We start from the raw sequence: 14,860 nt of genomic DNA on the forward strand, positions 1-14,860 counted from the left end.
ATTCATAACTGAAGCATAGTAAACGGTTTACTAAGCTTCAGTTTGTAAATTAACAGGAAGCCTTACAGCGCATCCTATTTATTCATCTCCAGTGCAGCTGAGGCTGCCCCAGTTCCCAAATGTGAGACATCAGGGGTCAGGGTGGGGAGGGTGTGTACAGGGGGCGAATTTATTTTGGAGAATTCACTAGTTGTGTTTGTTAGTCAGACTATAAAGCCACGGCCACTCTTTGCAACAGCATGCATAGCGCGCTGCAGATCCCCATGTCCCTGGTAGGGGGCCCCAGTGCATTACTTTTTCCAGGGGTCCATGATGCTATTAGGATGGCACGAACCAGAGGTGAGACTTGAAATTGCTTCATTCATCCTCCGCGGAAGATTAGGTGCTCCTCCAAGAAGGAAGAATAGTGCATAGAAGCAGGCCTTACTAAAAACCCACTTCTTTTCTGGAGGCGCCCCGCTCCCAATCCACTATGGAAGTGAGGCTTCATATCGCCTCACCTACATGGTAACGGTGCAGGTCTTCATACTGCACATTCAGTCACCCATACTGGCCACCAGACTCCCCCCCCCCCCCCCTCCAGGAGGATAACTTCTCTATTAGGTTTTGAAGGGGGGGGGGGGGGGAGTGAAAATATCACCAATCTGAGTCTTTGCCCCAAGTGAAAGAATGTTTAGCTTCGCCACTGGCTCGGTCGATTCATGACTGGTGAGTAGTCACATCGGAGGTCACCTACCTGGTACAGGTCATTCTGGATGTCCAGGAGTTCTTTGGGGGCCAGTGAGATGAAGTAGAGAGACAGCTGAGGGATGTTGTGGATGACAGCCAGGTGCAAGAGCCTGCAGGAAACAAGCAGAGAGAGAATTACATGATTGATATTCCAGAAATACTCTGGGGAGAGCATAGAGTACAGAAGGAGCAGACGGGTGACCGTGTATGAATACCAGGCCAGACTACATGACTAGCAAATAGCAAAAAAACACTGCGCCTGAGTATGTAAGGAGTTCAGTGTAGTAATACTAGGAGTAAACATAGGAGCACGCTGTAAATACACAGCACAGCGACACTGGGAGGGTTGGGGATGGGTTAGGAGGATGTTGTGAGTGCACTGCACAGCGACACTGGGAGGAGGCATAGTTGCATGTTGTGAGTGCACAGTGCAGCGACACTGTGGGAGTAAAGGTTAGGAGCGTGTTGTGAGTGCACAGCGCAGCAACACTGGGAGGGGGGTTAGGAGCATGTTGTGAGCGCACAGCAACACTGGAAGGGGAGGGGTTAGGAGCATGGTATGAGTGCACAGTGCAGCGACACTGGGAGGGGGGGTTAGAAGCATGTTGCGAGTGCACAGCACAGCTACACTGGGAGGGGGGTTAGGAGCGTGTTGTGAGTGCAGTGCAGTGACACAGAGGGGGGTTAGGAGCATGTTGTGAGCGCACAGCAACACTGGAAGGGGAGGGGTTAGGAGCGTGTTGTGAGTGCAGTGCAGTGACACAGAGGGGGGGTTAGGAGTGTGTTGCGAGTGCACAGCACAGCGACACTGGAAGGAGGCATAGGAGCATGTTGTGAGTGCACAGCACAGCAACACTGGGAGGGGGGTTAGGAGCGTGTTGTGAGCGCACAGTGCAGTGACACTGGGAGGGGGGGTTAGGAGCATGTTGTGAGCGCACAGTGCAGCGACACTGGGGGGGGGGGGGGTTAGAAGCATGTTGTGAGCACACAGTGCAGCGACACTGGGAGGGGGGGTTAGGAGCATGTTGTGAGCGCACAGCAACACTGGAAGGGGAGGGGTTAGGAGCATGTTGCGAGTGCACAGCGCAGCAGCACTGGAAGGGGGGGTTAGGAGCGTGTTGCGAGTGCACAGCACAGCGACACTGGGAGGGGGGTTAGGAGCGTGTTGCGAGTGCATAGCGCAGCTACACTGGGAGGGGGCATAGGAGCATGTTGTGAGCACACAGTGCAGGGACACTGCAGGGTTGGGGACGGGTTAGGAGGATGTTGTGAGTGCACAGCGCAGCGACACAGAGGGGGGGTTAGGAGCATGGTGTGAGTGCATTGACACTGCAGAGGTCATGTCCTGACCGGACAGTGCGTAGGGACTGAAACCAACAACACGAGGCCTGAGCATCTGGAGTAATACACAGTAATACTAGGATGGCGTATATAAGGAGCACACAGTGCAGCAACACTAGGATGGCGTATATAAGGAGCACACAGTGCAGTAACACTAGGATGGCATATATAAGGAGCACACAGTGCAGTAACACTAGGATGGAGTATATAAGGAGCACACAGTACAGTAACACTAGGAGGGAGTATATAAGGAGCACACAGTGCAGTAATACTAGGAGGGAGTATAAAAGTAGCACACGGTGCAAGATGAAGTACACAGGTTGCAGTCATGGGGCTCTGGGAGTCGCTGCAGCAGGTCAAAGATTGCAGCATGCGGTCTGTAACGGGGATTTTCTTACTTCCTTGTGACGGGAGAACAGCTCCCTCCCCCCACACAGACTGACACACTGCCCTGCACTGGGGATTTCCACCCTTACCACATCCTCCTACCATTTCACTTTCCCTCACTTAGCAGGAAGAACAAGCTGTTCCTACAGCCAACACCTCATTCCGGCCTCATCCGTCCACCCGAGCAACACACCGACAAGCACTGGGTTTAAAGGACTCCATTATAGTCAGAACTGTGGCATGATGGTGGCGATTGACCACAGCAACCCTCTATATACCTTACCCATATACAGTCTATTGTTCCAACCCTCTATATACCTTACCCATATACAGTCTATTGTTCCAACCCTCTATATACTTTACCCATATACAGTCTATTGTTCCAACCCTCTATGTACCTTACCCATATACAGTCTATTGTTCTAACAGTATCTTTTAAAAAAAAAAAAAAAAAAAAAAAAAAAATACAAAAAACTTTTTTTGGATGGAGTTTGGAAGGGTCACATCGTCACTAGGTTCTTATTATTGTCTACATCCCCCACTGGGGAGATTCATTCACTCTCCATTTGTCTCCCAGATGTAATGTTCTGGTACCTTTGGGTACCCTAATTACTCTTTCATAAGTGTATGCGCCCCACCATTCTCTTTTGGTAAGGTGCGCATACACCTTTAAGACTGATGCTGTCATCACTGAGCGCCGGACTGGATGGCTATTTAGATCGCCGGCTCTCACTCACATGTGTTCGTTCAAACTGCTTTGTGCCTTGATGCTAACCTGTCTTGAAGCTCACATGCTTGCAAGCATACCTCGCTGTCGGAACCACGCTGCGCTGATCCCTGTATCCCGCTACCGGATTATCTGCTCTTGCCGAACCTCTCCTCTGCTACATTGCTATTAGTGATAAGTACCCCACAGGGGAAACCTCTATAACCTTTATACTAAAGCTTACACTATCTAGCTCTGCATACTAAGGACTATTACTACATCTGCATTATCTAAGATTGCTAGCTCTTGAGCCTACTACCACCTGTTCTTGCACTGGGTTGATCTCTCTTGTATGTCCACCTGCTACTCTGTCATCTGCTACCATACATGATTGTTAAACCTATCTGCATCCCATCTGCTACTATCTTACTTTCAAGAACATTTCCTTTCAAGTGTCTGTCATCTACCATCTCTACCCAACCTGTCTCTTCAGCCTATCATCACTGTGTTACTATATACATAAGTCACTCTAGGAAACATCTTATTGAGTGTGTGTATTTACTTGCTGAATTGAGATCATCCACACATGATGAGTCATTGAGAGTTGGGAATGGTGTCTCAGCGTTTCTCTACATGACTACTGAAGTGGAATATTTCTGCAGCTGAAAATCCACATCATACGTAAAACGCAGGAGCCTTACACCAGACAGGAAGTGATGAGATGCAAAATTTTACAGTTGTCACCAGAGAAAGAACTGAGGAAAAACCTCCAATGGGGACACCTGTCCATGGGACAACTCTGCAAGGTGGGAATTTCAGTAAAAAGAAGAAGAAGAAGAAGTATGGCCAAAAGTCCTTTTGGTCATTTCTTCTGTAGGTCCTTAGAGTGCACTTAGTTCTGCACTCCTCTGACCCAGATAAAGCCAACAGTCAGCTGACGTCACAGAAACCTTTCAGGCAATGTAGGGATTCTGACATGTTGGGATCCACCCAGATTCCTGACCAGCAGATGACTCCGCCTCCAAGAGCCTGAGCCAGATGCTCCCACCCTCCACACAGCCCAACCCTCCAGTGAGTGCTTGAGGGGCAGAGCAGAGAGCGGTGACTGACAGTCACCGCTCTCTTCTCACTGAAGACTGAGCTACTATTGATCTTCCGTTAGCTTCCAGGTCAGGTACCAAGCGACTGCCCTGCTGCTTACTGAACACAGGAGGTCAGATGCTTGGTGTGGGCAGCAGAGTACAGCTTGCATTTGCTTAACAAATGTAAAGCAGTCTCCGATTGAACAACAGGTCACTGCCTCACCTCTCCACCTTGTCCAATCAGAGAATGCTTGGCACAGAATAAAATGAAAGCAGTTGCTTGCCTCCTCCTTTCTCCCACTGCCCATAGTTTCTTCGGTTTGTCCTCTTCGCCAACTCCCCCCCCCCCCCCCCCAGGAGGTGCACCCGATCTCCCCATTCTGGCCATCCTGGTCAGATTGCAGAGTGTTGATGAGGTTATTGACTTTAACAGAGAGGACTCTGGATTTTTGCTACTACACATACATTACCAAAAGTATTGGGACATTATAATTATATATATATATATATATATATATATATATATATATATATATATATATATATATATATATATATATATATATATATATATATATATATATATATATATATATATATATACACACACATACACACACACACACACACACACATACATACATACACACTTTTCAGGCTTCAAACAAAGATATAAAACTGTAATTTTTTGTGAAGAAACAACAAGTGGGACACAATCATGAAGGGGAATGAAATTTATTGGATATTTCAAACTTTGTTAAATAAAAAACTGAAAAATTGGGCGTGCAAAATTATTCAGCCCCTTTACTTTCAGTGCAGCAAACTCTCTCCAGAAGTTCAGTGAGGATCTCTGAATGATCCAATGTTGACCTAAATGACTAATGATGATAAATAGAATCCACCTGTGTGTAATCAAGTCTCCGTATAAATGCACCTGCACTGTGATAGTCTCAGAGGTCCGTTTAAAGCGCAGAGAGCATCATGAAGAACAAGGAACACACCAGGCAGGTCCGAGATACTGTTGTGGAGAAGCTTAAAGCCGGATTTGGATACAAAAAGATTTCCCAAGCTTTAAACATCCTAAGGAGCACTGTGCAAGCGATAATACTGAAATGGAAGGAGTTTCAGACCACTGCAAATCTACGAAGACCTGGCCGTCCCTCTAAACTTTCAGCTCATACAAGGAAAATACTTATCAGAGATGCAGCCAAGAGGCCCATGATCACTCTGGATGAACTGCAGAGATCTACAGCTGAGGTGGGAGACTCTGTCCATAGGACAACAATCAGTCGTATACTGCACAAATCTGGCCTTTATGGAAGAGTGGCAAGAAGAAAGCCATTTCTTAACCACTTAACGACCAGCCACGTAGACCTACGTCGGCTGACTTTGAGTGGTTATACCGGGATGATGCCTCTAGCTAGAGGCATCATCCCGGTACCGTTGTTTGAAGCCGACAGTCGGCTTTCCGTCGGTAACGATCGATGCGGCTCGGGAGCCGCTCGATCGTTACCCGGGGGGGGCGGGAGGGGACGTCCCCCCCCTCCCGCGGCTTTGCTCGGGGCTCCCGTCCCACCGGGAGCCCCGAGCACCCAGCTGGCGCGTCCGCCGGCTGGATGGAGTCCCGATGAATGCCGGAAACGGCATCGATCGGGTCTCCGATGACGTAACCCGGAGGCGGCGTCCATGACGTCACATCCGGGTTACTGTGCTGCAAAAGGCGGCAGATTTGAAAAACGGCAGTATGCAAAAATGACGTTTTCTGCGTTTTGCATACAGGAAGTGTAGTGGAGGGGTTTGGGGTCTTTTAGACCCTCGATCCCTCCATAAAGTGTACCTGTCACACATATTGGTGTCACAAGGGATGTTTACATTGCTTGTGACAGCAATAAAAGTGATCAGATTTTTTTTTTTTAAAAAAAACTGTAATAAAGTTAAAAAAAAAAAAAAGAATAAATAGGAAAAAAAAAAAAAATTTAGCCGCCCCCGTCACCGTTGGCTCACGCACAAAAAAAAAACGTATACGCAAGTCGAGCCGCAAATGAAATCGCTGTTCAAACCACACATGCGAGGTATCGCCGCGATCGCCAGAGCGTGGGCAATAATTTAAAAAAAAGAGCTACACTCTAACTCTAAACTGGTAACCGTTAAATAAATTTAAAGCGTCGCAGATTGAGATCTCTATTGACCGTAGTTTGTCGCCATCCCACGGGGGGGTGCAATTTTAAACCGTAACATGTTTGGTATCTATTTACTCGGCGTGACATCATCTTTCACAATATACAAAAAAAATGGGCTAACTTTACTGTTTAGTATTTTTTAAATGCAGTGAAATGTGATTTTTCAAATTTTTTCCAAAAAAATGGCGTTTTAAAGACCGCTGCGCAAATACCGCGTGACAAAATTTTTTGCAATGACCGACATTTTATTCTCCAGAGTCTTATATATATATATATAATATATATGTTTGGGGTTCTAAGTAGTTTTCTAGGAAAAAATACTGATTTTAACTTGTGAACAAAAAGTGTCCGAAATAGGGCTGGGGGTAAAGTGGTTAAAGATATCCATAAAAAGTGTCGTTTAAAGTTTGCCACAAGCCACCTGGGAGACACCAAACATGTGGAAGAAGGTGCTCTGGTCAGATGAAACCAAAATCAAACTTTTTGGCAACAATGCAAAACGTTATGTTTGGCGTAAAAGCAACACAGCTCATCACCCTGAACACACCATCCCCACTGTCAAACATGGTGGTGGCAGCATCATGGTTTGGGCCTGCTTTTCTTCAGCAGGGACAGGGAAGATGGTTAAAATTGATGGGAAGATGGATGGAGCCAAATACAGGACCATTCTGGATGAAAACCTGATGGAGGAGTCTGCAAAGACCTGAGACTGGGACGGAGATTTGTCTTCCAACAAGACAATGATCCAAAACATAAAGCAAAATCTACAATAGAATGGTTCACAAATAAACATATCCAGGTGTTAGAATGGCCAAGTCAAAGTCCAGACCTGAATCCAATCGAGAATCTGTGGAAAGAACTGAAAACTGCTGTTCACAAACGCTCTCCATCCAACCTCACTGAGCTTGAGTTGTTTTGCAAGGAGGAATGGGCAAAAATTTCAGTCTCTCGATGTGCAAAACTGATAGAGACATACCCCAAGCGACTTACAGCTGTAATCGCAGCAAAAGGATGGCGCTACAAAGTATAACAAATGAATGAATAATTTTGCACGCCCAATTTTTCAGTTTTTTATTTGTTAAAAAAGTTTGAAATATCCAATAAATTTCGTTCCACTTCATGATTGTGTCCCACTTGTTGTTGATTCTTCACAAAAAAATTACAGTTTTACATCTTTATGTTTGAAGCCTGAAATGTGGCAAAAGGTTGACAAGTTCAAGGGGGCCGAATACTTTCGCAAGGCACTGTACATACATACACACACACACAAAACAGCATCCCAGTCTTAGTCCGTAGGGTTCAATATTGAGTTGGCCCACCCTTTGCAGCTATAAAACCTTCAACTCCTCTGGGAAGGCTGTCTTTTTAAGGTTTAGGAGTGTCTATGGGAATGTTTCACCATTCTGCTAGAACAGTGTTTCTCAACTCCGGGCCTCAAGGCACACTAACAGGCCAGATTTTAAGTATTGCCTTGGGGAGATGCAGACTAGAATACTGCAATCACTGAGCAGCAAATGAGATCACCTGTGATGTATTTCAGTTTTCTTGCAAACCTGGCCTGTTAGTGTGCCCTGAGGACCGGAGTTGAGAAACGTTGTGCTAGAAGCACATTTATGAGGTCAGGCACTAATGTTGAATGAGAACGCCGGGCTCACAGTCTCTGCTCCAATTCATCCCAAAGGTGTTCTATTGGGTTGAGGTCAGGACTCTGTGCAGGCCAGTCAAGTTCCTCCACCCAAAACTTGCTCTCCCATGTCTTTATGGACCTTGCTTTGTGCACTGGTGCGTAGTCGTGTGGAACAACAGGCCATGCTCAAACTGTTCCCACAAAGTTGGGAGCATGAAATTGTCCAAAATGTCTTGGTATGCCGACGCCCTAAAAGTTGAACTAAAGGGCCAAGCCCAACCCCTGAAAATTTGATTTTTTTGACTTACCGTAAAATCCATTTCTCTGATTTTCATTGATGGACACAGCTCCTAATCTTCTTGACAAATTGGTTATACTGCCCCTACAGGAGTAGGACACTAGGCAGGAAAAAGCTTGACTATGCCTATGGGGCAGTCCCAGGGAGTAGTAAACTCCCACTCTCAACTATAGGCACTCAGTTTTGTTAGTGTTAGAAAAAAGTCAACTCCACAGAGGGGTGGATGCTGTGTCCGTCAATGAACATCAGAGATATAGATTTTACAGTAAGTCAAAAATCCCTTTTGATCTTTCGTTCATTGAGGGACACAGCTCCTTATCTTTCGGGACCATTGGGATGTGCCAAAGCAGTGTCAAAACATGAGGGGAGGGAACAGCAAAAAAAAAAAAAAAAAAAAGAAAGCAGCAGCAAGGCTAAACTGTAGCCAACCAGGTAACATGGAGCTCAACCCGAAACAACTGGAGCTCACCTGAAAACAATACACCCTCAAAAGAGGACCAGGTCCTCTAAAACAGCAGCGTGCAAAAACTTGCGGCCAAAAGCAGCATCCGCAGATGCAAACACATCCACCATATAAAACTGTGGAAGTATGCACAGACAACCAGGTGGCTGCCTTGCAAACCTGCAACACTGATACCTGATAACGGAAGGCCCAGGGGGCACTAAGCGCCCTAGTAGAGTGCAGCTAAACAGGGAAAGGAAGAAACTGACCCCTAATTAAATAGGCCTGAATCACTGTCTGATCCATCTGGAAAAAGGTCACAGCAGAAGCGGCCAACACTTTCCGAGGTCCATACGCGAGTACAAATAGAGTCTGACTTCCTAAAAGACTCCGTAGCTTCCAGCTACACCCCGATTGGCCAAACCACATCCAGGGAATGCAAGGCAATTTCCTTAGAATGTTTAAGCCTGGGACATAGGAAAGGCAACATAATGTCTTTATTCAAATGGAAATCAGAGACGACCTTTGGAAGGAACAGACAGGGACGAAGAATCACCTCATCTCAGTGAACCACCAGGTAAGGTGAACGACAAGCCAACGCCACCATCTCCGACACCCTGCGCGCAGCAGTAACAGCCACCAAAAAGGCCACTTTCTGGGAAAACTTAACCACTTCCCACCCGCCCTATAGACAAATGACGGCGGGAATGTGGTTGTGTTATCCTGACCGGACGTCATATGACGGCGGCAGGATAACACAGCTCTGGGCGCCCGCGGCGATCGGTGATGCGAGGTGTCAGTCTGATACCCTGCATCTCCGATCTCAGTAAAGAGCCTCTGACGGAGGTTCTTTACCATGTGACCAGCCGTGTCCAATCACGGCTGGTCACATAGTAAATAGGAACAGCCGTTGATCGGCTTTCCTTAGTTCGTGCCTGACAGGCACGAGTAAAGGAGCGCCGATCGGCGGCTCCCCTGACAGGGGGGGGGGGGGGTCGGCACTGGTAATCAGATCATTGATTACCAGTGCAGACCCTCGGGGGGGGGGGGGGGGGGTGCCACTAGATCCACCAGGGATGCCCACTATGACCCCAGGGATGCCCACTATGGCCACCAGGGATGGCAATCAGGGCTCAGGGAGCCCCCCATTGCCCTCCCCATCAGTGCCCTCCCTATCAGTGCTGCCCACAAGTGCCCATCATTGCCATCCTTTAGTGTCGCCCACCAGTGCCCATTATTGCCCACCGGTGCTGCCTATCAGTGCCCATCAGTGCCCACCAGTGCCGTCCATCAGTGCCCATCAGTGCCGCCTATCGGTGCCCAGCAGTGCCACCCCATCAGTGCCGGAAAAAACTTATTTACAAAATTGTATAACAAACAAAAAAACTTTTTTTTTTTTTTTTTCAAACTTTTCGGTCTTTTTTTATTTGTTTAGCAAAAACGAAAAAAACCCAGAGGTGATCAAATACCACCAAAAGAAAGCTCTATTTGTGGGGGGAAAATGACATAAATTTGGTGTAGGTACAGTGTTGCATGACCGCACAATTAATTGTCATTCAAAAAAACAGCGCTAAAAGGGGAAAATTTGCCTGGGCAGGAAGGGAGGGAAGTGCCCTGTATTAAAGTGGTTAAGCAGGGAAACCTCCCGAATATTTTCAAAGGGAGGATTCTGGAGAACAGACAACCAAATTGAGATCCCATGGCGGCAATGGAGACTGCACTGGAGGAGCCAAGTGTCAAACTCCCTCGGAGGAAAAGGGGGAACCCCAAGAGACTCAAACCACGCAAATGTACTTCTTCCAAGTACAATGGTAGATCTTCCTAGAGGTAGATTTTATAGCTTTAACAGCGTAGGAATCAACGATTTGGACAAACCCCTATCCTTCAGCACATGACTTTCAAAACAACCAAGCTGTTAAAGCCAGAAACTAAAAGCAGGATGGAAGATTGACCCTTGGGACAGCAGACCTTCCCTGAGAGGAATTCTTCAAGGAGCATAGGCGACCAGCTGTATCAGATCGGCGTACCAAGACCAGGGAGGCCAGTCCGGAGCCACTAGAATGCGTCTGTAGCGTCGGCTAGAGAATCCCGAGACAGTGCCACAAACCTGTGTACCTTCCTTGGAATATGTACAGCAGAGAGGGCTGGAACGAAATCGGTCTGCCCACCTTAGAATGCCGGCTACTTCCCGAGCCGCCAGGACACTTATTGTACCCCCTTGGTGATTGAATTTGTACCAGACACCCCTGAAGACGAATTGTCCAAAGATCCAGAAAGTCTGATCGCGCTGAGTCCCAGTACATTAACCGAAAGTCTGGACTCTTGGGAGCGATAGCATGGGCAGTGGCAGGTACTCTTTACCGAGAGATCTGGGGTCCATTTTACCCAGGATCTCTCTTCTGCCCTCAAAAGCATCCGATAAAACAGAAGGAATATAAATAAGCGACACTAAATCCTAATAGTGCAATCATGACTAATCATATGGTAAATAATGTGGCATGAAAACATGCAGTGAATAAATTATGAGCAAAACATCACCAACAATTAGCATACACTTCCTACCAGATAGCATGGACCAACAATTAGAATGGTCATAAAAGCACAAAATAACCCAGAATCTGAGATAGGCGGTGGCTGCTCAGCAGCAGCTCCAAACGGATCGGGAATAAAAAAAAAAACAAAAAAAAAAAAAAAAAACAACAACAAGCATAGTGAAGCATGCTAACATTTAAGCCCTTTTATTTAAAATATACAAGTACCTTCGATTAGTTGTAAACAGGCACAAATGAGTCAAAAACCAGCAGACTGTCAGCTCATGAGAAAAGGATTCCCTGAGTAATGGCTAAACAAGCAGGTGGTCTTCAGTAACAGCCAATTCTGACGTGTTTCGTCATCAGTGACGTCTTCCCAGGGGCAGGCCGAACGTCAGATACCACGTTCCATTGAAATAAATAGATCTGACATTTGGCCTGCCCCTGGGAAGACGTCACCAATGACGAAACGTGTCTTAAGCGCTGTAACTGAAGGCATCCTGCTTGATAAACGAATGCCGTAATGGCTAAGCAAGCGTGATGTCTTCAGTAACAGCACTTAGGATGCGTTTCGTCATTGGTGACGTCTTCTGAGGGGCAGGCTGAATGTCAGATACTATTTCAATGAAGCGTGGTAGTATCCGATGTTCAGCCTGCCCCTGGGAAAAAGTCACCGATGACGAAACGTATCAGATTTGGCTATTACCGAGGACCTCACGCTTGCTTAGCCAATACTCAAGGCATCCTTTCTCATGAGCTGACAGTCTGTTGGTTTTTGACTCGTTTGTGCCTGTGTACATCTTATATAAAAGCACTTAAAATGTTGCCAGGCTTCAATATGCTTGTTCATTTTTTTTTTTATATTCCAGATCCATTTGGAGTTGCTGCTGAGCGGCCACCGCCTATCTCAGATTCAAGGGTAACTTTGTGCTTTTATGACCATTATAATTTACAGTCCATGCTATCTGGTAGGAAGCGTATGCTAAGTGTTGGTGGATTTCATCAATCAACGTTACTTATACACTTTTTTGCACTTTATGGACACTTGTTCAATATTGAAAAGGACTTTTTATTGAAAGGACTTTATTGGTTCACCTAACACTGGATTTAGCACCCATTTCATTATCACTTTTACATGATTTTTTTTTTTTTTAATGATCTATTTTGCTCATAATTTTTATTCACTGCATGTTTAGTTTTCATGCAACATTATTTACCATATGATTATTCATGATTGCCGTATTAGGATTTAGTGCCGCTTCTTATTTATATTGATCATTTACAGCTGGTTAGGTGGCTGCTTACCGTTTCGTTCTTTTTGCTTGACCTAGCGCAGATTTTTTCCTGTTTTATATGATAAAACAGATCAGTTTGATCAGATCCTCTACAAGCCAGGAACAGTTTGGACAATAACAAACCATGACCTGTAGGAACCATTTGGATCACTTTTACAGGAAAGCCCATTGTCTCCTGCAAGTTTTGATACTGGGATCATGGTTGTAGCCCAACAATGCCCTATTCACATAGAGGGGTGGAAAGGTGGAAGGAGGGGGTGGAAAGGTGGCAGGAGGGGGAAACGGACTTCACATAGAAGGTGAAGATCCACTTTTCCACTTTAATTCTTCAAAAGTCATTCCCATTCTGATTCACTCTGCAGACAACAGCAGAAACAGCTAGGTACCGCAACAAAATTGAATTAATATCCCTGCAATGTACATGGATCACCCAGAGGGAAGCGTTTCTAAACAATGACAGCGCTGAACCCCCATTCCAAGTATGATATCATAGGAAATGGGGAATATGTGTTGTGAAAGGAAACTCCACTTCATTAGTTGGGGAGGATAGACAAATGACTTCCCTTTGGTATCCCTGCAGCTGATCTGTCCCCCCATTACAGACTTTAAGGATGCACCAAAATGAAATGTCTGGGCCGAAACAGAAACCGAAAATTCAGGATGCCCTTGGGCAAAAACTGAAAATGACTTTTTTTCCCCCAAATGATTTTAAAATAGTTTTTCCTATTAATTTCCTATCACATCATAGGCGTGGAGGAGGAAGATCCTCCTCCGCTCCAAGTGCTGGGTCCTCTTCTCTGCCTCACTTTCCTCTTGGGACCGTGATGTCACTGGTTGCTGGACGCCAGGCGATTCTAGCACAGGGCGGGCGAGGAGGTACAAGTGGCAGGTCTCGGGATCCAGCCGCAGCTGGTCACGTGCGAGTCATTTTCGGCATATATGACTTGTTTTAGGCCGAAAATTTTGGTTGCATGGCCCCCCAGGAATTACACACATATACATTATATATATATACACACATACACACACACAGTATCTCATAAAAGTAAGTACACCCCTCACATTTTTTGTAAATATTTTATTCTATCTTTTCATGTGACAACACTGAAGAAATGACACTTTGCTACAATGTAAAGTAGTGAGTGTACAGCTTGTATAACAGTGTAAATTTGCTGTCCCCTCAAAATAACTCAACACACAGCCATTAATGTCTAAACCACTGGCAACAAAAGTGAGTACACCCCTAAGTGACAATGTCCAAATTGGGCCCAATTAGCCATTTTCCCTCCCCGGTGTCATGTGACTCGTTAGTGTTACAAGGTCTCAGGTGTGAATGGGGAACAGATGTGTTTAAATTTGGTGTTCTTGCTCTCTGTCACGAACCTGACTGGAGGCTGAGGTGAGGAGTGGCTCCCCTTGCGGGTAAATGCAGAGAACCTCTGAAGGTGGTGACAGAGGGTGCTATGCCCAAAGGTGCACGGATTGCCTGCAGGTGAAGCTGCCTGATGAAACCTGATGCGAGGACACCCACCTCAAGGGAAGGTGGTCACAGGCAATGGTTCTCTGGAGGTGCTGGTGGATCTTGACAGATGGGTAAGCAGAAGCAAGGTACAAGCTGTACACTCACTACTTTACATTGTAGCAAAGTGTCATTTCTTCAGTGTTGTCACATGAAAAGATAGAATAAAATATTTACATAAATGTGAGGGGTGTACTCACTTTTGTGAGATTCTGTGATAGGGAGATATAGATATATTATATATATATATATATATACACACACACACACACGCACATACATATATATACAAACACACACACACACACACATTAGAGCCGCACGATTAATCGTAAAAATATAAGGAGGAGCCTCCAGCTAATGTTTATCAACATTGTTAAGGCTGCTAGATAACTATAAAAACACAATGTTTTACAATGTATCATTTCCCTGTTTAGCAGGTTCACATTTGTGCGGATGTGGAGATCGCATGTAATTTGGAGTGCACTGCTCCTAAAATTAAATGCGATCTCATGTGCGTGCGAATTTCAGCCATACACTTTGTATGGCTGAATTCGTACCAAACACGCACATGAGGCATTTATTTATTCGCAACAGAATCGGATCGCATAGTGGTTCACACTTGTGCGATCCGATTCTGTGCGAACTTGCAGATCGCACTGCCATATGCGATTGCAACTGGGGGTGTCGTTACCTTTTAATTGACACCCCCTGCGTATTGCA

At 45.8% G+C, this 14,860-nt stretch overlaps 1 protein-coding gene across 1 annotated transcript in view; it reads right to left on the reverse strand.

The window, feature by feature from the left end:
* NFKBIE (NFKB inhibitor epsilon) overlaps nt 1-14,860 on the reverse strand; it is a 59,684-nt gene that overhangs the window by 19,820 nt on the left and 25,004 nt on the right. Inside the window, exon 3 of the mRNA XM_082251654.1 lies at nt 737-839. Within this exon, the coding sequence (XP_082107780.1) occupies nt 737-839 (103 nt within the window). The remainder of the gene's footprint in view (nt 1-736; nt 840-14,860) is intronic.

This window comes from Pelophylax lessonae (assembly GCF_965119305.1).
Source record: "Pelophylax lessonae genome assembly, chromosome: 3".
NCBI lineage: Eukaryota > Metazoa > Chordata > Amphibia > Anura > Ranidae > Pelophylax > Pelophylax lessonae.